We start from the raw sequence: 24,425 nt of genomic DNA on the forward strand, positions 1-24,425 counted from the left end.
TTCAACCTTCCCTCTCGCCCCGCGTTAGCCATTTGCTATGCCCCCACTTTGGGGTCAAGCCCCCATACACATGCGGGGCGCGGGGCGACAGGGACACCGGTTGGACACCGGACAGGGGTTATAGTTTGTTTTTTAATCCCGGAGACTAAATTGACAGATTGAAATCAAATTTTCAAATAATGTTACCACCTGTAGCGGAATAGGGGTGTACCTGCGATACCGATTTGTTTAATCGGAAACTTTTATTTTAACAAATTAGTTTTAAAGCTTAATATGACGTTTCCATAACAGAATTTTATAATTTATTTTTGTCGCAGCACAAAAATATATTTTTGTCGTTTCCGTACAAATAGTAATTTTACAGTATTAATCTACAAACCAACATTTTTTTTATTACAAGCCGCTAAATAATTTAAATAGTTTCATAATATATGACACAACGAAAATATCATTTGTTTTATAAAAAAGGCAGTTAGTCTTTATTTTAGTGAAAAATAAGAAAATTCAATTTTGATACAACAACCATATATTTATTAATACTTATACTTTATTAATTTTGTGTTAATGCTTTTTAAATAAACACCCACACATTATTCCTACAAAAATGGGTAAATAATTTACATTTACACACCACAACATTATTTAAAAAATGCAAATACCTGGCAATAATAAAATGTGAAGAATTTGTGATTGTTATTAAGTTTTTTTTTTAATAAGTTCAGTCATTCGTTCGTCAGAACAGAGAAACAACATTTAACATTTATTATTATTTGACATTGGACATTGACTTTAATTTTTGTAATTTATATTGTAAAACTTTAAGTTGGGCTAAAAAGAACTTGTATCCAGAGCCGTAAAACAAATTAATAAAAAAAATTGTTAAATTTGTCTCGCAATCGGCCAATTTCAGGTTTAAAGAAAAAACACATACACACGATATACGATACACGATTTTATCATAAAAAAGTGTCAAAAAAGAATATTTTAGCGAAACGTCAACGTCATGTTTCCGGCAAGATCTTTCGTTTTACATTATGTTATCTTATTGGCGCAAACGCACGTGATGTGTTGATTGGTTGTTAGCTAGTGAAATGAAAAGATGGCGACTGCAGTTTTTTTGTCAGTGTCATTAGAATTTAACGAAATACTCCATAATCCGAATTTTGCGGATATATGTTGTCGACTCGAAATCAATATTTTTAATGTTTTGTTATTCACATAAGGTTTCGTTCGAGTATACCGTACCCCTTGACGGCATTATTAATATAATAAAAATGAGTGCTCCCAGTAGACTTGACAGACTGTTGTTTTTAAAAAATTTGCACATTAAACATTGGGATATGGGAACTATAAGCTAAATTATTACAAAGCAAATATATTATTTACTAGCTGTACCCGCGACTTCGTTCGCGTGGAAATTAACTTTATTTTTCTAAAATAAAAGAATTTTTCTAAAATAAAAATAGCCTAAGTTACTCCTTATTACATCAGCTACCTGCCCAAAAAGTCTCATCAAAATCGGTCCAGCTATTTTAGAGATTAGCCGGAACAAACAGACAGACAGACAAAAATTGTAAAAAATGTCATTTAATGTATGTATCGTATTTATGTGGAATCTGACGACATCAGTTGCGATATTCTGAAGCAACTTGAATATGATAATTTGGACATATTATTGCATCTTTTCAATAGCATTTATAAGACAGGTGATATACCAGAGGACTGGTTGAAATCTACCTTCATTACACTACCAAAAACAACTAACGCCAAACAATGTCTCTAATGAGCCACGTCTTAAAGATCTTTTTAAAAATAATACACGCAAGAATCTGTAGGAGAATAGAAGAGAATATCTCAGCTACACAGTTAGGTTTCCGGGGAGGTTTTGGAACCCGTGAGGCACTTTTTGGCTATCAAGTCCTGATGCAAGGAAGTTGGGATATGAATCAACCTGTTTACGCCTGTTTCATCGACTATGAGAATGCATTTGACCGTGTCCAATATTTTAAACTTATCAAATTTTGGAAAAGATTGGTCTAGATGCGAAAGACATTAAAATCATCCGCAATCTGTATTGGAAACAAAAGGCAAATATAAAAGTAGACCAAGAATTCTCTGTAGATATAGATATTTTTCGTGGTGTCCGACAGAGCTGCATACTGTCACCGCTGTTATTTAATATCTATGCGGAAAATATTTTTTCAGAAGCTTTGGATGACGCGAAAGAAGGCATTGTTATTAATGGTAAACCTCTTAATAATATTAGGTATGCTGACGATACCATAATTTTGGCTGCTACTCGGGATGATCTGCAGAGCCTGATGGGCCGCGTTCAAAATGAAAGCACAGCACATGGTATTAATATAAACATCAAAAAGACTAAATTTATGGTTGGAAGTCGTGCAACTCAGACTTTAAACAATGTCATATTTTTGAAAGGTAGTCCACTGGAGAGGGTAAAGTCTTATAAATATCACGGATGTATTGTAGATGAACAAGGAGACCATAATACGGAAATCAAATGCCGTATCGAACAAGCGCGAAATGCATTCATGAAATTGAGCAGTCTACTTTGCAATCGATCTCTAAAAATAGCGACTCGAATTCGATTACTGCGCTGCTATGTCTTTTCTATTCTCCTGTATGGCGTTGAAGCGTGGACTCTTACACAAACAATGTGTAAGAGAATAGAAACTTTCGAAATGTGGGCTTACAGGAGAATGTTAAAGATATCGTGGAGGGATAGAGTGCGAAACGAGACCGTTCTCCAAAGAGTACAAAAAAAGACAGAAGTACTAAACACCATCAAACGCCGTAAACTGTTATACCTGGGTCACATAATGCGGAATGAAAAATACAGTCTTCTGCAATTAATAATACAAGGAAAAATCCAGGGTTGCCGAAGACCAGGCAGACGCCGTACTTCCTGGTTAAAAAACCTCAGGCAGTGGTTTGGGTTGAGCACCATGTCCCTTTTCAGGACCTCCGCGGACAAAGTAAAGATCGCCATAATGATCGCCAACCTCCGATAGGAGATGGCACCTAAAGAAGAAGAATCGTATTTATATTCATATGCATGTAGTAAAAACGGTTATTTCAATATTACAAACAGATACTCCAATTTTATTTATATGTATAGATTAATCTATTTGCTTTGTAACCAATAAATTTTGAAAATAAATGTCTTGTTTTCTACCTGATCTTATACTTAGATATGGTATAAAAATAATTGTTATTATCGAATTCCCTGAGTTTACTAATTAAAAGATCGTTAATTATAATATTTGTCTTGTTTTTAATAAAATTGATTTAAATTTACATTGTAAAAGCAAATTTGAATAAAGATTGATTAATCGGAAATCGATCTTTTGGACAGGTCACGATTCGGATTGATTTAAAAATCGATCACTTTCGGAAAGAATCGCCATCCCTACTGCAGATTCTACAAATATCTGAAAATAGCCCAAACAACCTAATAAAAAAAAAAAGTGATGCCCTCTACAAGTTGCTATAAATACTTAAAACGAATGAGTTTAAACCTTGGTTCTTCAAAATTAATTTGAACAAAAGCGAGACTACGTCAATAATTAGAATGAGATTGGGGCATGTATGCTCTCCTGCACATCTAGCTAAGCTAAAAATTGTAGATAATGATATATGTAGCTGTGGTACAGAAGTGGGTGACTTGAACCATATCATTTTCAGTTGTCCTCTGTATGATCATTCCTACCTTTTTAATGATCTCCTATCTCACCGAATTCCTTTACCTACATCAATTCCAATTTTATTATATCTTAATGATATTGATGTGTATAAAAGTATTTCGATTTTTCTAAGTAGTAATAATATAAAATTGTAAATATAAAACTGACTGCCTCTATATAAATATATCATATGTAAATAGATGTCTGTTAATATATTAAGGTCTTATATAAGTATAATGACATATGTATATAATTAATATGTATAGTGTAGTACCTTAGTCTAATCCTTATAATTAATCCTATTGTCAACTTACCTGATCCTTTAAACCTATCGTCCAAAATTTCCTTTACCTGAACTACTGTTTCCCAAATTTTGTATATTGGCAAATGCACAGACGTGCCAAGCCATAAAGAAGAAAAAAAAAAACGAATGATTTTAAAACTGTCTCCTTGACTGATAGTTCTCTCAGTTTATGTCATTCTGTTGGTTCATTCATCTTCAGTCGGTTGTATTGAAGTTCTTTGCGTGTATGTTACTAAGTTTTGTTATTTTTTAATTTTTAACTCTTAATTGTTACATTTTTGTTATAATTTAGTTAAAATAGGTCGTGTCTTGAGTTCTACTTCATAAATGGTGACGTCTTAGTTTATAATCTTATAATAAATGTTATTACAGCTGCTAAATAGGGAATAAGTATTTGAAGGGTTTTACGAGAAAAATTGGAATAAAAGAATTTTACGTCTTTACAGAACAACTATTATATTTAGACAGCTTTTGTGACATCCTTTAAAAAAACAAAAAACAAATTAATTTCTTCTTTTTTACACTCTCTTCTAATTTTCACACGCGTGAGAATTATTTTTATAACTACAGTACATGATAAAATTAATTATATACGAAACTAACTTAACAAGTACTTCGCCTTAACAGAGAGAATTTATGTTTATCAAACTTTATTTTATTTAAGGCTTTTGTAAATATATCTGCTATTTGCAGTTCTGTTGGACAATAATCAATGCTAAATTCATTATTTATATACAATTCATGGATGTAGTGGTAACGAACATCTATATGCTTAGACCGTTTATTAAATACGCCCGGTATATCCGGTCTAGTTCTTGTTGACAAATATAGAGGACTGCCTACAGCTTCTCTATAAGGGTACATCAACTTTTCCTCTTTGTCACACTCTACTTCTCCCTCTCCTGCGGGTGTCTGCACTTATCCATATTAAACTTCTTTAAAAGTGATTTGGTGTATTCAGTTTGTGTTAGATGCCATCCTACATTATCTGCTTTTAATTCCATACCCGAATACCACTTAGGTTCAGAACACGATGTAATCTCGAATTTCTCGTTTAGTCTAAACAACAACTGTGTTAAGTCTTCTGCTTTACCAATGATTAGTCCATCGTCAACATATATAGCTAAAAGAACTGACGTTTCTTGATTTTTATAAATACAAGGTTCGTTTCTTACTTGACTAAATCCCAATTCTTTTATTTTTTCGTTGAATTTTTCATTCCACCTTTTTGGAGACTGTCTAATAGCCCAAGAGCCCACGACTGCCAGACATACGTCATTTTAATAAACGTGAAATTTCTTGTATGTGTGTCAACACAGTAGAACGATCCCCAAATATAAACCTGGATTGGTAAATATAAGGTAACAAAGGTGTAAAAAAAATCATACCAAATTCGTTATATAATTTTCATATATATCACTATTGTAAATGCCAGACACGTAGTGTGGTTAATATATTGTAAATAAACTTACGTCATTTTAATAAAGCTTATATATATATTATGACTCTCAAACTGAGTTTCCTAAATTGTATATAAACCGTATATTGGTTAACAACGGTGTATACAATTTCATATCAAATTCGTTATTTTAAGATGCTCCATTTTTTCACATATTGCTCTATTGTCTTGCTCTGCTCATTGCCAGACCCTTAGTGTGGTTGCAACCCTCCGCCGGACCCTCCTAAACTATACTATTTTATAAATAAACTTACGTCATTTTACCTGAATTTGTATATATTCCCAGAGTTTTCTATATTGGCTAAATTGCCAGACAGTTTTCTTGGCTCCTTATCCTAAGACTCATAAAGATATTGGATAACAACGGTGTAAAATTTCATATCAAATTGATTTTAAAACTCCATTTTTTCACATATTGCTGACAGTATTATAAGTTCTCTCTCGTTGTACTGTCTGGCAATTTCTGTTAGTTCTCTCAATAACATATATAAAGTCGGTAAATTTATTTATAAAATAGTATCTTTGCGTGTATGTTACTAAGTTTTGTTATTTTTTAATTTTTAACTCTTAATTGTTACATTTTTGTACCCAATATAATTTAGTTAAAATAGGTCGTGTCTTGAGTTCTATATATATAAAAATAAAATGACGTCTTAGTTTATAATCTTATAATAAATGTTATTACAGCTGCTAAAATACGGAATAAGTATTTGATAGGGTTTCAATGAGTCGTAGGATAAGGAATAAAAAACTGTCTGGCAATTTACGAAACTCTTTACAGAACTCTCAATTATATATAAATTTCAGCTTTATTAAAATGACAGTTTATTTTAAAATACAAAAATAGTTTAGGGGGGTCCGGCGGGGGTTGGGACCACACTCTCTGGCAATGAGCAGCGCAAGTTTTCAATGCTGCGAACAATATGTGAAAAAATGGAGCATCTTAAAATAACGAATTTGACATGAAATAAAATTGTTTATATACGGTTTCAATGATTCTGGTGGAATAAGGAACCAAGAAAACTGTCTGGCAATTTAGGAAACTCAGTTTGAGAGAACTCTCAATAATATATATAAATTTCAGCTTTATTAAAATGACGTAAGTTTATTTATAAAATAGTATAGTTTAGGGGGGTCCGGCGGGGGGTTGGGACCACACTAAGGGTCTGGCAATGAGCAGAGCAAGTTATAATAATGCTACGAACAATATGTGAAAAAACGGAGCATCTTAAAATAACGAATTTGACATGAAATTGTATACACCGTTGTTATCCAATATACGGTTTCAATGGTTCTGGTGGAATAAGGAACCAAGAAAACTGTCTGGCAATTTAGGAAACTCAGTTTGAGAGAACTCTCAATAATATATATAAATTTCAGCTTTATTAAAATGACGTAAGTTTATTTATAAAATAGTATAGTTTAGGGGGGTCCGGCGGGGGGTCGGAACCACACTAATCTGGCAATGAGCAGCGCAAGTTATAATAATGCTACGAACAATATGTGAAAAAATGGAGCATCTTAAAATAATGAATTTGACATGAAATTGTATACACCGTTGTTATCCAATATACGGTTTTTTCAATGATTCTGGTGGAATAAGGAACCAAGAAACCTGTCTGGCAATTTAGGAAACTCAGTTTGAGAGAACTCTCAATAATATATATAAATTTCAGCTTTATTAAAATGACGTAAGTTTATTTACAAAATAGTATAGTTTAGGGGGGTCCGGCGGGGGGTTGGAACCACACTAAGGGTCTGGCAATGAGCAGAGCAAGTTATAATACTGTTACGAGCAATATGTGAAAAAATGGAGCATCTTAAAATAACGAATTTGATATGAAATTGTATACACCGTTGTTACCCAATATACGGTTTCAATGAGTCTGGTATGATAAGGAACCAAGAAAACTGTCTGGCAATTTAGGAAACTCAGTTTGAGAGAACTCTCAATAATATATATAAATTACAGCTTTATTAAAATGACGTAAGTTTATTTACAAAATAGTATAGTTTAGGGGGGTCCGGCGGGGGGTTGGAACCACACTACGTGTCTGGCAATGAACATATATATGCTACGAACAAAAGAAAATATGGAGTTTCTTAAAATAACGAATTTGATATGAATTTTTTTGATTTTTATACCTGCCAAAGGAACCACGAAGGTTTCATGTTTGGGGATCGTTCTTTCCTGTGTTGGGGACACACATACAAGAACTTTCACCTAAAATGACGTATGTCTTTTCTTTTTTCGTATAACGACCTCACTAATTTTTTTATTTTTAGAATCGCAGTGAACTCCCTTAGGAATTTTTGAGATACCTGTTCTAAGTCCCCCGTATTCAAACGGGGATAACGAGCCTCGAACCCCTAGTGGTTACAAAGTCTATTATTTTTAGAATCGCAGTGAACTCCTTTAGGAATTTTCATGTCCGACAAAAAAAAAAAAAAATACCTGTTCATCATCACGCAACTTACCATTGAGAAAGGCTGTTTTTACATTAAACGTCATAATATTGTAGTTTTTAGCTGCGGCAATGGCGAACAATGTTTTTATTGCGGTCTACGATGCAACTGGACTAAATATATCGTCGTAGTTTACGTCTTGTTGTTCATTACCTCTTACGACTAATCTTGTTTTGTATTTACCATCTTCTTTAATTCTGAATACCCATTTATTAGTTAATGTTTTATGACCATATGATTCAGATTGATCTACTATTTTCCAAACATTATTTTCTTCTAAAGAATTTAGTTCACTTTCGATTGCCCTTTCCCACTTCTCTTTTTCAGGACTTTTTAATACTTCTTCGTAGGTTAGCAAAACATAGTCTTTATATTTTTCTGGTAGCTTTCTTGTCCTGTGTTCCAGACTTTCTTCTGGTTGAAGTCTGTATCCATTATTTGTATATCCTATCATTCTATATTTTACTGCTCTAGCATCCAATTTCTTACTAGGTGGCAATATCTTTGCAAACGCATCACACCCAAATTCTCTAACATTCGAAAGATTTGGTAACCTTCCATACCATAGTTCAAAAGGTGTTTTATTATTTATTGATTCACTTGGTAATCGATTCAGCAGATATACACTGCAATAAAGAGCTTCACCCCACATTTCCTTTTTCATTTCAGACATGTATAGCAAAGAACGAATCTTTTCGTGTATAGTTCTGTTTAGATGTTCGACTTTTCCGTTTAATTGTGGGCAGTATGGTACAGAGTAGTCTAATTTTATTCCCTTTTTAATGCAATAACTTTTAAAATTGTGTGAAGTATATTCACCATCATTGTCACAACGAATTGTAACAACTTTTAAATTGGATTCTCGTTCTGCTTCTGCAATAAAATTCTTAAAAAATGTTGTAACTTCGTCCTTAAATTTTAAGAGATACACTTTAGTGTAGTGGCTATAATCATCTAAAACAGTTAAAAAATATCTATAACCATTCCACGTTTCCGTTTGTAAAGGGCCGCAAACATCTGTGTGTATTATTTCAAGTTTCTTACTTGCTCTAGTTCTTACGGTTTTGAATGGTAACCTTGGTTGTTTGGCTCTTATACATACTTCACAACTCGTCATCATACCTTTTTTATTTTCTATTTTTACGCCATTTACTACATCAGGTAAAATTTTTTAAATTTTCTCACCTGGGTGTCCTAATTTTCTATGCCAACTTTCAGCTGAGTTTTCATTTTCTTCATTAGACAAGTATGCCTGTTCTTCAAATTTTATTTGTTTATCCAGTTTTACTACAAATAAGCCGGAATCTTCTTTTTTACCAGCTATTATTTTACCACTGCTCCGAATTTCTACGCCATGTCTATCAAATAATACGGTACCACCGTTTTTAACAATCTCTGGAACAGATAGTAAATTACGAGAAAACACACACACATAAAACGTTCGTTACATCACATTCTGTTGCTATAAAATCACCTACATATTGTGATACCAGAGTCGCATCTTTTTTAGCTATACCAACATCAATAGATTTGGATTTAGTATTTGAGAATAAAGTTTTATCGTTGACCATATGTACGGTACAACCAGAATCAAGAACAAAATTTGTTCTCTCACTTATAACATTGTTACTTGCGGCTAAGAGCGCAACTTTATTTTCGTTTTTATTTTTCCGAAAAAATCAATCTTTTTCTTTATGATTTGATTTCTTACAAATTTTACAAAATAAAAAATTCCTGCAAAATTTTGCTATATGACCAGTCTTATTACATTTAAAACACACATTAGTAGAATACGAGCTAGATGCCTGACCGTTACCTGTATTTTTACGCATTCTACCTTTATTTTCAGCAGCTAGGGCCACTGATTGTATATTCTCATTTTTTCTTTTTTCTTCTTTTACTAATCTTATTCTTAAGTTCTTTAGCGTTCTTTCTTCTTTAGGAGTACTTTCCCAAGCTGTTACAAAAGATTGGTAGTTGTCTATATTTGAAAGAATGTTTAGTATTTTAGATTCTATCATTGCATCATCAAATGGCATTTTTAATTGTGTCAGTCTATGTATTAAATTTTCAAGCTTTGTAAAATTTTCATCCATGGATATGTCATTTTCAAATTTATAGTTGTAAAAATCTTGAAGCAAATTCATTTTTTTTCGTTCCTCTGTGCCTTCAAAAACATCACAATTAAATATTTCGTATGCAGTTGTGCATTGGAACAATTGAGTTTTATGCTTTTTTGATACACTTTGCAGAATAATATGTTTTGTCATAGCGTCTTTACCTGTTTGTATTTTTTCCTCAGTATTGTCTGCATTATCAATATATTGTAATAGACCTTTTGCTTCGAGAAGAATTTTTATTTCAAATTTCCATAGCTGAAAGGAAGTGACATCGTCCAAAAGACAAATTCGGTGAATTTCTTCAGCCGTTGCGACTGCCATTTTAATATTTTTACCTACTGTTGTTCTACACTATTTTTATTTCTATATTATTTATTTTTACTTATTATTTGCTCTGATAGCCCATAACCTGAAGGGTTTTACGAGGAAAATTGGAATAAAAGAATTTTACGTCTTTACAGAACAACTATTATATTTAGACAGCTTTTGTGACATCCTTTTAAAAAACAAAAAACAAATTAATTTCTTCTTTTTTACAGTATTCATAAAATTCTATCTGGAAAAATAACTTATGCTAGTGACGATACCGTTTAAACAACCGCTATGTATAAACAAAAATTATAAATTATGTAAATAAAATCTTTTTTTATTTATTAAAATACCTACCAAGTAAACCATAGTAATGTATCATATAGTTCCATCTAACAGTTTAATTTTATAAATTCTATTAAATCGAATTCAGTAGAATTCATATATATATAGAGCTACCTCTATGTATGTGTATATATATATTACAGCTACTCTCCATACATAGCTAAAACCATAAACAAGCCACTCTTTTTCTTTTGGTATATGTATTTTATCATGTTTAATATTACTATACATATATATACATACATATAATGTAAAGTTGTCAACTCGAATTGAACTCGAGTTAGCAAACAGAAATTGAGTGTATTGTTGATTACAAATAACCTTTCGACATATTTATTCCTCCACCCAACTCTCTGTTAGGATAGTATCATTGCCTAATTAATTTTTTTTTTACTGCTTATTGTTGATGATCGGGAGCAAATGTATTAGATTTTGTAGCTTTTTTGTACCAGGTAACATTTTTTTATGTTTAGTGTTGTATAATCTGTGGTTCTGTTTATTAAACCTGCTAATTGCTCTGTGCTTCTACTCTAAATCGTAAACATCTCTATACAGCACTAAACAGTATCTGAACAGATTTGTAGAATACAAGTATCTTTGGCGTAGCTCATTTTTAATTTAATTCTTTATATATATATATATATATTCGCTTAATTACATTTATTTTTTCACATATAGAGTTTCAAATCTTCAAGGGCCATTATTTATTTCCATGGCTACTTCTAGCGATACATCAGACCACAATGTTAAATCCAAAAGGCCTGCTGGTAAGAATGGTGACACACCCAATGACCTTAAGTCTTTATTGATTGCTTACATTTACACCATTTTTTTTCTTGTAGATTCTGCGTTCAAACAGCAACGACTTCCCGCATGGCAGCCTATATTAACTGCGGGCACAGTTCTCCCTACGTTCTTTGTAATAGGAATTGCCTTCATTCCTGTTGGTGTTGGATTACTGTACTTTTCAGATGAGGTAGCAGTTGTATACTGACTATGTTTAACAGCTAGTATTTTATGGTTCAGAAGAAATAATGTATGCATTATGTATATATATATAATGTATAAATATTAATAAAATTTACTTTTTCCAATGTGTATATAATGTTTACATAAAGTAAAAAAATATAACACATAATCATAGAACTAGGTCTAAACAGTCATGAACATATTTGTACTAGCTGTTATCTGAAATGAAATGGTGATCATGACAATTTCAATTTTGATGAAATGTTATTTTTTCATCAAACAGCTTAATGTATCTCAAATTGGTGAAATTTTCATGATGCATGAGCACATAGACATTTTTTATACAATTATAGTATTTTCTTATTTATATTTTATCAAATTAAGTTGATATATTGATGTTATTTTGCCGAAGTCCATTTCATTACTTTGTTTAATTACACTACTATTATGTGAGTCAACAAGCATTTAGTGTAGAAACCTGACCACTGCTACTGGAAGCATTATGACCATCCCCACTAGTGATTATTCCCACTGTTTGATGACCAAATTACTACTGTCATTGTATATAAATATAACCATTGTCAACTAACATTATGAATCATAAAGTTCTTGAATATTAAATTTTATCATAATTAATTCAGGTGAAAGAGCATGTTATAGATTACACATACTGTTTGAAAGATGATGAGAACATAACCTGTGCGGAATACATAAAACAGAACTTCATGGAACCTTGTACATGTAGCATTCCCTTCAATCTTACGGAAGATTTCAAAGGAGATGTATACTTTTACTATGGCTTGAGTAATTATTATCAGAATCATCGGCGATATGTAAAATCCAGGTAAAGAAACATTTATTTAATTATCCTAGCAATGACATGGTTCAGCACTGTTGAAAACATATTACTTTTATCTTTATACTACATATAAGTTTTTTCTTTGCATCAAATTTCACTCATAATTGTTCATAATCTTATTCTTATATATAAAATTCACAATGTTAGTTACCAAACTCCTCTGAAATGGCTTGACTGATTTTTATAAAATTTTATATGCATATTCAGTAGGTTTGAGAATCAGCTACTATCTATTTTTCATACACCTAAGTGATAAGAGTTGTCCACCTAACATTAATTTTTTACTTTTTGGGCAAAAATTTTTTATTTAATATGTGTCATTAAAAAATTCATACAACCCTAAATTTTCACCCTTCTATCACCAACTCCTATTTTATTATAGCATTATTAATTTATATGGCAAAACAGTGTTTGCCAGGACAGCAAGTAATGTATATAATTCTAAATCAAGTATGTGATGAGCATGTCAACTCAAGCTTTCTTTTGACACCTCTTGGAAAGCCTAGAGATGACCAGAGAAAGATGCAGTAGAAGGGGATACATAATTATATGTACAGTAGAACTTTGTTTGCCATTTTGATGCCTGATACTTTATTATTGACTGGGTGAGGGTTTTTTTTTGTGATAAATGTTTGTTATATAATTGAGCATGAATGAGTAGAATGAGTTGGCATATTACTAGAGATACATTCATAAAATGCCCATTTCACAGAATTTCTTTGTCACCCTCTTTACCCTACTTTCCTTCATTAAAAGCTGGCATATCTGTAATTTCCCAGGTGTTGTAAGTAGTTATGAGTTATGGTTTTAGATGTAGTTACAATAGCAAACAAGTTGATGTCCTACTAATCCTAATCACATCTAGTATAAGAGTTGAATGATATTAGTAGACAGCTTAATCAGCTGTTGTCAACGTCTTAGAGTCTCGATGCGTACGAACGGACGCCATGCAGATAAACAGTATGGATACGTATGTACAACAATATACACAGTAATCCAATATTTATTATTATTATTAAACAGAATAGATGACACTGATGGTAAGTGTTAAGCATTGCCTATATACATGTACAGTACTATGGATTTCACATTATTAGGTGACACCTGCTATATCATTTGTGTGTTAAGAATTACTTAGGCTTACCATTTACTAACAGGTAAACTTCTACTACAAAACAGTTTGTTAGTAAATAATATTATTATTTATTAAATAGCTGTTCCCTCGACTTTGTACGCTTGGAAAATACTTTATTTTTCTAAAATAAAAGTGACCTAAGTTACTCCTTATTCCTTACCTACCTGCCAAAACAGTTCCGTCAAAATGGATCCAGCCATTTCAGAGATTAGCGGGAACAAATAGACAGACAGACAAAAATTATATTTTGGTGTATTTATATTCATATGCATGTAGTAAAAATGCGGTTATTTCAGACGCTTCAATTTTATATATAAGTATATATATAGATAATTAACTGAGTACTTTATGTATATATGAAGTACTTAGTTATATGTATATATTAGATAAGTATAATTTTATAATATTTATGTACAATGTTTGTAATTTTAGGGATGACAATCAATTGCTGGGACGTTTGTCATTAAATCCATCATCGGACTGCGAACCTTTTGCATATGACAATAAAAAAAGACCCATTGCTCCATGCGGTGCAATTGCAAACTCCCTTTTCAATGGTAAATAATTTATTTTCTTAGAAATCTACATTGTATTGAATACCAAAAACACTTGTTTATCTATATATTGTATGCATGGCTGAATATCTATATCCTTTGGTCAGGGCATCATGCATAATCGACTGAAATGGTTTCGCTAATTCTCGACCTCTTTTCTATTGTGTTTCTTATTGTCTGGAGAAGTTTCTTAGAAAATCAATGAATATGAATTTTTAAATCTACAATATTATAACGATTTTTGTTGTTCACTTTTACAGATACCCTTACAGTGCATTCCCAAGAACCGACGACAAAGGTTGTGCCCGTGTTAAGAACAGGTATTGCGTGGGATTCCGATAAACGAATTAAATTTCAAAATCCTCCCGGGGATCTTAAAAGTGGTAAGACTAATATTTAATATTTTTATTATATTATGCACATAGTGGCCACAATTACGTAGACGATTATATATCCCGTAATATTTTGATTATTGTTCATAGTAATTATAAATACGAAAGTGTGTCTGTCGGTTGTCGGTTGTCGGCCACATCGTAAATTTAAAATAATTAGATACTTTAATTTTGTGAGAATTGTAGTGTAAAATCATATGATTTACAGAATTTGCGAACTTCTCGAAACCTGTAAACTGGCGCCTTAATATATGGGAGTTGGATCTCGCAGATCCTAACAACAATGGTTTCCAGGTTAGTATCTACTATATAAATAAAAACAACAACGATCTCTTAACTTTTCCCTGAATAAACAATGCACAATGTTCTCAATCAATAGTATTTTTGTGACATGTTATGTCTTAATTAAGATGTTGGTTTGCTATAATTTACCGTATTGATTATCACAATAATATTATTCTGATGGTAATCATATTCGCCTATATAATAATAATAACAATAACCTTGGACAATTCTCACAGCGCCATCTAGTCTCAAGCTAAGCAGACCTTATGTTATGAGTACTAGATAACTGATATAAATATGTAAATAGATTTTTTTGTAAATAAACAATCATGCTCATGAATCCGCGGAATGGGACCATCGACCATTGAAGTCAGGCGGTTTGTAAGCATTGTCTGTATTTGCAGTTGACCTTTTAAATATCTACCTCCGTAAGTTGTGAAGGTATTTTTAAAACTATGTTTTTGTTTGTCATTCAGAATGAAGACCTGATAGTGTGGATGCGGACTGCCGCACTACCTACTTTCCGAAAGCTGTACCGGCGCGTCGATCATAGCAAAGTTGGTTTCAGTGATGGACTCATGCACGGCGCTTATGTACTTGAAGTGGCTTACAGTGAGTATAGATATATTCTACAGGGTTAGTAGTACCACAGATAATATAATATTACATACAGATACCCCATCCCATACAAGAAAATGGTTCCTTCCTAACTCGGGCTATTCTTCGGGCTATTTTATTTCGCCACCGTAGCCGCTAGATGTCGCTAGATCTGAAGCAGTTCGGATTACTAGTGGGTGCTTAGTAACAAAGCATGAAAATAGATGGCAGTCAATTCAGTCTACATGACATCTGTTTTGCAAAGATATGTATATAATAGATATGTAGGTAACTGTATCGTGTACCTCATTAGGGACGATTCAAGATTCAATGTAAATGTGTAGGTATAATATCGTTAGCCGACACTCTGCAGATATGGCTTATGTGCCAATGTATATACCTATTATGTTATGGTTTATTTTACATTCCATGCCTATTTTTTTGATATGTTGTAACGCGTCTGCGCTATACGTATAGCCTGATTTTGATACGTTTATACTCGTACAAGGGGTCTGACATGGGGTGTTATGTACCTACATTAAAAGATACTTTTTGAAATGTATGAAATGTATGTACCTACATTAAAAGATAATTTTTGAAATGTATGAAAGAAACATATTGTATGAAATTTTTGAAATGTGTGAAATGTATGTACCTACATTAAAAGATAATTTTTGAAATGTATGAAAGAAATGTATTGTATGAAATTTTTGAAATGTATGAAATGTAAGGACCTACATTAAAAGATAATTTTTGAAATGTATGAAATTTTTGGAATGTATGAAATGTATGAAAGAAATGTATGTACCTACAGTAAAATATAATTTTTGAAATGTATGCACCGTACAATAACAATACACGTTAAACATCATACCACAGAGTCATACGCAAGTTAAAAATAAACTGCTATGATATTAATGAGAAAGGAAAATCAACTTTATGGTATTCGAGTTAGGGTCGATTTCTCTCTTTTTTTTAAATACTATTTTAATCTTACCAGTTGCCAGTATTCGAAGACAGCTACGATTCGTACTCGATATTTTAAATTATTATGTAATCGATTTTTCAGTACAAATGTAAATAACCAACGACACTAATAATGTACTACCACAGATAATATAATATTACATACAGATACCCCATCCCATACAAGAAAATGGTTCCTTCCTAACTCGGGCTATTCTTCGGGCTATTTTATTTCGCCGCCGTAGGCGCTAGATGTCGCTATATCTGAAGCAGTTCGGATTACTAGTGGGTGATTAGTAATAAAGCATGAAAATAGATGGCAGAGAATTCGGTCTACATGACATCTGTTTTGCAAAGATACGTACATAATAGATATATAACTGTATCGAACTCCTGATTGGGTACAATCGAAAATTCAATGTAGGTATAATATTGTTCGCTGACAGTCTACAGACACGGCTAATGTACCTATGTATCTATGTACTATGTTACAGTTACTTTTTTACATTAGGCATGTGTGGCTTTTTTTCTCCCGACGAAGATATGTCGTAACGCGTCTGCACTAAAATCGGGCTATCGGTTAAGGAGCAATAGCTCCTTAACGAATAGCCCGATTTTAATACGGTTTTTTTTATTTAAATTGTTATGTGATAGTGATAGATTTTAGCTATAATCAATTGATGTGCATATGGGTACCTCATATAATTTTCAGTGTATAATTATTTCTCAATATATAATTAATTATGGTAAACTGGCAATTTGTAAAACTGAAAATAATATCTGCAAACCATCAATCTGTTATATGTATAGGTTCTTTCAGGGATACTACATCGGTGCTAATGACATGTAGGTACTTATTTTGATGTTATACCTATTTGTAGAACCTTCGATATCTACAAACTACGCCTTTACTGCTAGTTTTTTTGTATTTATGTAAGTTGCTATTCAGGTAAAATTAAGCTGCGAAATTACAGGATATTTGGACATAACATCTATGTTCTCCGGAATGATAACGTATGCGGGATATAGCGGGCACGACATGATGACGTAATGCTGTTTAATAATATATGTGTATGTATGTACGTCGGATAGCGTCGTGGTTGGATGGATCGTCAGCTTATTTACCATTTCAGTTAATAATAGTAGGTAGTAACTTTTGACAATATGGATGAGGGAGGGTAACGGTGATGATGATGAGATCAATAATGACTGTTGACGATAGTGACGATGGTATTTATTTATGACCACCATAAAATTCATCATGGCAGTATTCTCAACATTATCATCATTGTTCATCATGATGATTGAGATCAAATTAATTAATTGATTAAAAAAGTAGCAAGTATTAGGTAGGTACTACGTCCTTATATGACTTAAATACAAGGTTCTGGGATGCTGTGATATACTAGTCTCTAGATTTAGTTTCTTATTAGTATTCCACAACCAGTCTATAGACAGAGAAATATAGATTTACACAAAGTTTTTTGATGTAAATGGGAATTATTATACACATTGCATTAAAAAATATATATGATTACCATCTAATACAAAATCATTATGTAGTAAATAATTCCTGACATTTTAAATCGAATGAGGTGAAACTAACATTGCATGAACACAACACTTGAAGATCATAAAATTTTTATTTCAGGTAACAAAACACTTTTAAATAATTTATTAATCACAGAATAAACAAATGTTGTTAATAATTTACAATAATATTTCTTTCACTGCTTGTCTGTTATACCACTAAAACTTCAAACACTTCTGTTATTTTTATATTATATTCCAATCATTTCATAATTAATTCCTGGTACACAAAATATTCCTGGATTTGTTGATGAAGCAATATAATAATAATCATGTGTTTAAATCATAAACTTATTTGCAGTCGGTTACACATAATATAATTACTTGGAATTTCTTCTCATCACTAGTGCATTGCTTTCTTACTTATTTAATTATATCATTAATTGCATTGTGATTAATAATTTACAGATTTTTCTTCTGCTTTTTTCTCTTATTTTTACTTGCATTATTATTTTATACAGTAAAATGTTCATATGTATATACATATATATTTCTTATTCTTTTGAACTCCTGTTCTTCACAGTAAAAATGTTATTTATCTTCATCTGAATGACTAGGAGATTTAGAATATCATCTCTTATTTGTTTAAACTTTGTTCAGTATTAAGTTGTTGATGTCAGGAAAATCTGAAAACAATATCATATACCTATGTTACATTTTCATGAACTTACATGAATGAATTTACATGAAAGTAACTAAACTGTAACCTTATTAGCACAATAAACATATTATTCATACATCATATTCATTCAGTTCTAATAAAATATAAAAATAATACTACTGTTTAGTACTTTATTTTGATTAATAATTTTCAGTATTTTCTCAATCAATCAAAAATTATAAAATCAGTGTTAGTTTTTTGAAGTTACATTCATAACAATAATAAAAACATAATAATACCACATTAAAGCGGTCACCAAGTACATATGTTTATTATATTTTAATATGAAAGATACACACGCTACATATGCAAGTTTTTAACAACTTATAGTTATACCTGGTATAAGATAATCCTCAAAGACACGATAGTTTACTAAATATTTGTAGTATTTCTTAGACACATTTAAATTATTGAGTTTGACAAAAAAATAAGAAGTTCAATGAACTCTGAACAGGAACAATTCAAAAGTTGAATTGTTCAGTACCTACTTAACTTAAATGATGAAAAAAGAGAAAAAATCCAATACTAGTGAAAATATGTTTTAAGCATTTGACTTAAAGTCGTTTATCCTATTCTTTTATTCCTATATTTTATATTTTTAACCTTTCATTTATGTTGCCAGTACTTGTTGTCATTTCGATATAATAAAAAAATATGGACCAACCTACGATTTTAAATCGATATTTTTATTTGTGATGAAATCTAATAATATAAATTATGAATAACCTACACTCGAATGGAGATATTAAAAAACTAATTATCATGAATAGTAGGTATTAGGATAAGTAATATATCATAGTATTATGAATGATTATCGTTTCAAAACCTTGTACAATTTAGTAAGGTTGAAAATATCCTTCTACAAAAGCAAAATTCGAGTATTTGTAAAGTTTCTTATGAGTATTTGTAAAAATTCGAGGATCCTCATATTTAGCTATCAATGTCAGTAATTTAGATACCATATAACACTTGTTTATTGAGGTTTCATAAAGGTATAGCTGACCTTATATACTCTATACCACATTCAATTCTCATTCATTAAATTACAATAAGTAGGTATTTATTTTTTTAATAGAAAAACAATGTCACTAAAGTCATTAATTGCTATAATTACCAGGGTGACCGCGTGGAGGTTGATATAATAGAGTACACTTGTATCAGATCAATCTAATTAATATTTCCCTCTTCAAGTTTTGAAGTTATGAGCGAACAGATAAATGTATAGTACTTGCATACCTGTCAAAATCTCTCTATTTTGCCGTCGTCGAGTAAAAATTACGCATTGCAATTCGTTCCAAATAAGAGTATAATACAAAATGATGAAATTTTACTGTTTGCAAAGACTAATTAAAAGCACCATTGAATAATGCGTTGTAATATCCTGTTATCGATTATTCGAAAAAATCGGTAATCTATGCATTTATTTTTGATATGGCAACACTTTCTAAATAAGTATTACTGGCATAATATGGTTTTCTTGTTTAGCTGTTTTATATTTACTTAAACTTTTTTTATGTTTAATTTATCATAATAATATAGTAAGTACTTATTATTTGAAAATATAAAATAAACATTTAAAATACGGTGATACAAATGAAAACAGCGCCATCTATGAAAGTCTTTTGGAAACAATAAGCCCCAATTAGCAATGATTAAATTGTAAACAAATACAGGGCAACAACAAAATGAGTAAATATATGAAAATTACTTTTTAAAACGCATTATTTCATTTTAACATCTATATATGACTTTTTAAAAATAGATTAAACCTTTTTAAAAACATAGTTTTGGGTTTTAAACGATTACAAAACAATGTTGAATTCCATTCGATACCAATGACGCCATCTAAATCCGTTTTTCGAACTAAAAATGGCTACTATGCCATTGTTCCCCACTGGTACTACTATATTCCGTTCTTTGAAACGGAACACTGCTATAATACAAAATAATGAAAATTTACTGTTCACAACGACTCATTAAAAGCATCATCGAATAATGCACTGTAATAAAATCCTGTTATCGATTATTCAAAAAAATCGATAATACATGTATTTATTTTTAATATGACAACACTTCATACATAAGTATTATTGGAAATAGTATTACTTGCTTGTTCGGCTATTTTTAATTTACTTAAAAAAATTTTATATGTTTAATTTACAATAATAATATATTAAGTGCTTATTATTGGAAAATATAAAAAAGACATTTAATTAGGCCGATACTAATGACGACAATGCCATCTATGAAAGCATTTTGAAAACATTGAGCCCCATATTAGCACTGATTAAAGTGTAATTAAGTACTGGAAAATAACAAAATGAGTAAATATATGAAAATTACTTTTCTAAACGCATTATTTCATTTTAACATGTATATATAACTTTTTAAAAATTGATTAAACATTTTTGAAAACATAGTTTTGTTTTTTAAAACGTTTGCAAAACTATGAAGAATTCCATCGATACCAATCACGCCATCTATAGTAGCAATAATAATGGCTACTTCCTCATTGAGTGCCACTGGTAGTACAGAATAACCATGTTTAAACCAACCTGGCTTTTGCTAGGAATACAAATAAAACTAACCACTTTTATATCAAATTGATAACGTGATATCTCAGTTTATAGGTAATTGAAAATATTTTTAATTTTCTTGGGCAAATATGTTCAGCATTATGTGTACTAACCCTAAGTTTCGTCGTGGTATACTCTAATACAGCTAATCTTATACATATAAAATTGTGTTATAATATATGATTTAATTATTATTGTGATTTTGGTTTCCTTGAAAATAGATATATTACGATTATTTAAAGTAAAACTTCTTTAATAAAGTCTATTCTGCGACGACCTTTTCTAAAGCTATTTTTAAGCTTAAGCTTTACTTTAACAGCATATATAATTTAAAATTATAATTTGACAAAAGACCAATATTAAATGACAATTATACAATCTTTAAACTATTAAAAATAGCTTTAGAAAAGGTTTCGTTTCGTAATAGACGTGAGTATGTTTGGTCCTTTGCTGCATTTGTAACCTAGTATGCCCTCTACAGATTACTCCGTTATTGATTTTGACGGGCGCAAGTCATTCATAATATCGACGACGTCCCTGCTCGGTGGCAAGAATCCTTTCCTGGGCGTAGCGTATGTCGTCGTGGGCACGCTGTGTCTCCTGCTTGGCATCGTGCTGCTAGTCATACATGTGCGCTGCTCCAAGAGGTGAATATATTATCTTTCTTATTTATTTCAGCTATTATTAGCTGAAATCGCAAACAACAGTCCATTTGATGATACTTTACAAGGATATTACATAATAACAATAACACTGGACAATTCACACAACGCCATCTAGTGTCATGGTAAACAGAGCTTATATTTTGAGTACTAGACAACTGATATAAATACTATATATATTGTAAATACATGCGTAATATATTTAGTAAACACGCAGACAAACAATAATACTCATGAATACAGATGTTTGTATCATGCAAGGAATAGAACCTGCGTCCATCGGAAGTAAAGCGGTAAATCATTGAGCCAGTCATGAACAGCACAGTGCCGTTCTTACGCCTCGTATATTAACCACCCAGAGGACAGGTGTTATCTCTTCATACTCTGTAATTTTACTGCCGTATCTCATTATTCAACTGAAACACAACTTACGAAGCAAGCTACTTGGCGTCTGAAGTAGACGGTGCGTAGGAAGCCGCGCAGCCGAATCTTTATAAAATGTAGATCGCCGTTAGCACACACTGCGTAGACTTTTTTTGTGGGCGTGCATAGTAAAACTGACGCTGGTCTCTTAACGAACCCATGCGTACCGCACCCAATATATAAAACCCTTATATATATAAAATATACTTGTATGTTAGATACCCACCTCCTATCGCCTCTTCTTGTTTCCTCGATGAAGAAACTAATTCCCAAAACGCAACTGTGAGCTCGTAAGTTAAAACTACTGGTACATAATTATGTAGAATTGTAGTGCTGGTCCTAATGTTTTAATGTAATTCTACATTGAAATTGGACACCGCTTGTATTTAGAACTACCTACTATGTATTAAGATCACCATCTTCTGATTGATCTGATCACAATTTTCTTCATTCAGAAGATGGTAATCGTGTAGTTTAAATTATTTAACATTAAGTGACGTATTTCTTCTTATCCTGTATTTTCACTGCTTAATCTGCACCTTACAACCGAAACATAGCCTGCAAAGCAAGCTGTTTGATGGCTGAAATAGGTGAAACTAAGGTATCCACGCAAATGACTTCACGGTCTATCTCTGGTTACTCTTATTCGTTAGAAGTTAGCTTTCAGCAGCTCCATATAAACGGAGTTTGAAGTGCCTCCTTCAATCGTTAAATCGTCCATTCGTCCGGTAAAGCTGTAAATGACACCTACAAAAGTATAGCATTAGAATAGGTAAAAAAAGCAATAAAGTATGTATGAACCCAGTAAAATATGAAAAGTACATAATATATTTTCAAATCCCTGCTTTGTTTCTTTTTAAAAGTTATTTCAGTATTCTATCTGACCTTAGGCTTGGTAAAACAGACAGGTTACATGGAAGTTATTTAATATTTTAGATTCTCAGTAAGTACTAATGATAATGTTTTTGTTACAGCACTACAGAAATGATCAACGTCAATCCTCGTACACCATACTCCTAATTTATAGGAACATAATTGTACAATATAAACAGTACTGTGGGCTTAAAAAGCCTATGTCGTTATTACCAACCAAGATAAATAGGCCTCTGGTGCATAGAGCGTTAAATTATTAGCGGACTGATACATTTTGAACGGTAGACATTTCAAAATAAAGTTCTTATTCGTGTAATTTGGAGTTTCAGCCCTCTGTCGTTAATATTATGCACACCCAATATAATGTAGGTAAGTGAGTTAGACATTTTCTTAACATTTTTCACTATTTTAATTAGATAAAAAACTATTATTATTATAGCGTATTTGGTAAGCACCCTACTGAAAATAAATTGTTATGTTCATGTTAAAATTGTTTTACTTTATAATAATATTATATTTGTTATAAAACAAACAAAATCTTTACATAAAATAATTATGTAAAGTAACCCATGAAATTTGTTTAAAACTCTGTACATTGAGGCATGAGTACCGATTGTTGCTGTACACATGCTATGCTAGAAGCTAAAACTCGCTATCTGTTTGCATTTATTATGACTAGTTTTATGCGAAACATTTAAAAATACTATGAATATGTAATAATAATTCAGTAGACTGTTGAGAGTAATTCCACTCGATCTCCATTAGAACGCCATATCTAGCTATTCAATATCTACATCAATTAACCGACATAGTACTCTATTTACCACAGATATTATTGCAAAACACCGGTGCGACGAACAACATTGTATTGGATTGATATTGAGATTAAATACTTAAGTAGATCGGCTAGTCAATGAACGAAAGCTACAATAGCTTGATTATATATCATAATTGTTATACATCAAACCTGCGTATAATCGTACTTGACAATTACATACAATTCAGCTTGTTACTGTACATTATAGCGAGGGAAATGTAATAAATAATTGCTATTTATTACTTTAGCTTTGTTTTTTCATAAAACTGATAAATAACGAAGTAATTTAACTTTGCAACAAAATTGATGAGAACTGATACCTATTGTATCCGAAGAACATGAATATGTGATAATCTTTC

The 24,425-nt window shown here is 31.4% G+C and overlaps 2 protein-coding genes across 4 annotated transcripts; one reads left to right on the top strand and one right to left on the bottom strand.

The window, feature by feature from the left end:
• The first annotated feature begins 4,213 nt into the window (after positions 1-4,213).
• Positions 4,214-23,928, top strand: LOC131844683 (cell cycle control protein 50A). 3 transcript variants are annotated; one of them, XM_059193634.1, is made up of 10 exons: positions 4,214-4,232; positions 11,386-11,474; positions 11,550-11,683; positions 12,318-12,520; positions 14,103-14,227; positions 14,485-14,607; positions 14,825-14,910; positions 15,378-15,513; positions 21,773-21,938; positions 22,595-22,685. In XM_059193634.1, the coding sequence occupies exons 2-10, from the start codon at positions 11,420-11,422 to the stop codon at positions 22,668-22,670; spliced, it is 1,104 nt and encodes a 367-aa protein (XP_059049617.1). In that variant the 5' UTR covers positions 4,214-4,232; positions 11,386-11,419; the 3' UTR covers positions 22,671-22,685. The 3 variants fall into 3 exon arrangements, with proteins under 3 accessions (XP_059049617.1, XP_059049609.1, XP_059049625.1); XM_059193626.1 differs by lacking the exon at positions 4,214-4,232 and adding an exon at positions 4,246-4,338; XM_059193642.1 differs by lacking the exons at positions 4,214-4,232; positions 22,595-22,685 and adding an exon at positions 23,351-23,928 and having other exon boundaries at positions 11,280-11,474.
• LOC131843970 (uncharacterized) lies at positions 8,031-11,256 on the bottom strand. The gene is made up of 3 exons (XM_059192760.1): positions 9,750-11,256; positions 9,119-9,328; positions 8,031-8,806 (listed from the first exon to the last, which is right to left on the bottom strand). The coding sequence occupies exons 1-3, from the start codon at positions 10,372-10,374 to the stop codon at positions 8,031-8,033; spliced, it is 1,611 nt and encodes a 536-aa protein (XP_059048743.1). The 5' UTR covers positions 10,375-11,256.
• Positions 23,929-24,425: the final 497 nt, after the last annotated feature.

This window comes from Achroia grisella, unplaced genomic scaffold (genome assembly GCF_030625045.1).
Source record: "Achroia grisella isolate CSIRO2021 unplaced genomic scaffold, CSIRO_AGI_Agris_v1 utg109, whole genome shotgun sequence".
Lineage (NCBI taxonomy): Eukaryota > Metazoa > Arthropoda > Insecta > Lepidoptera > Pyralidae > Achroia > Achroia grisella.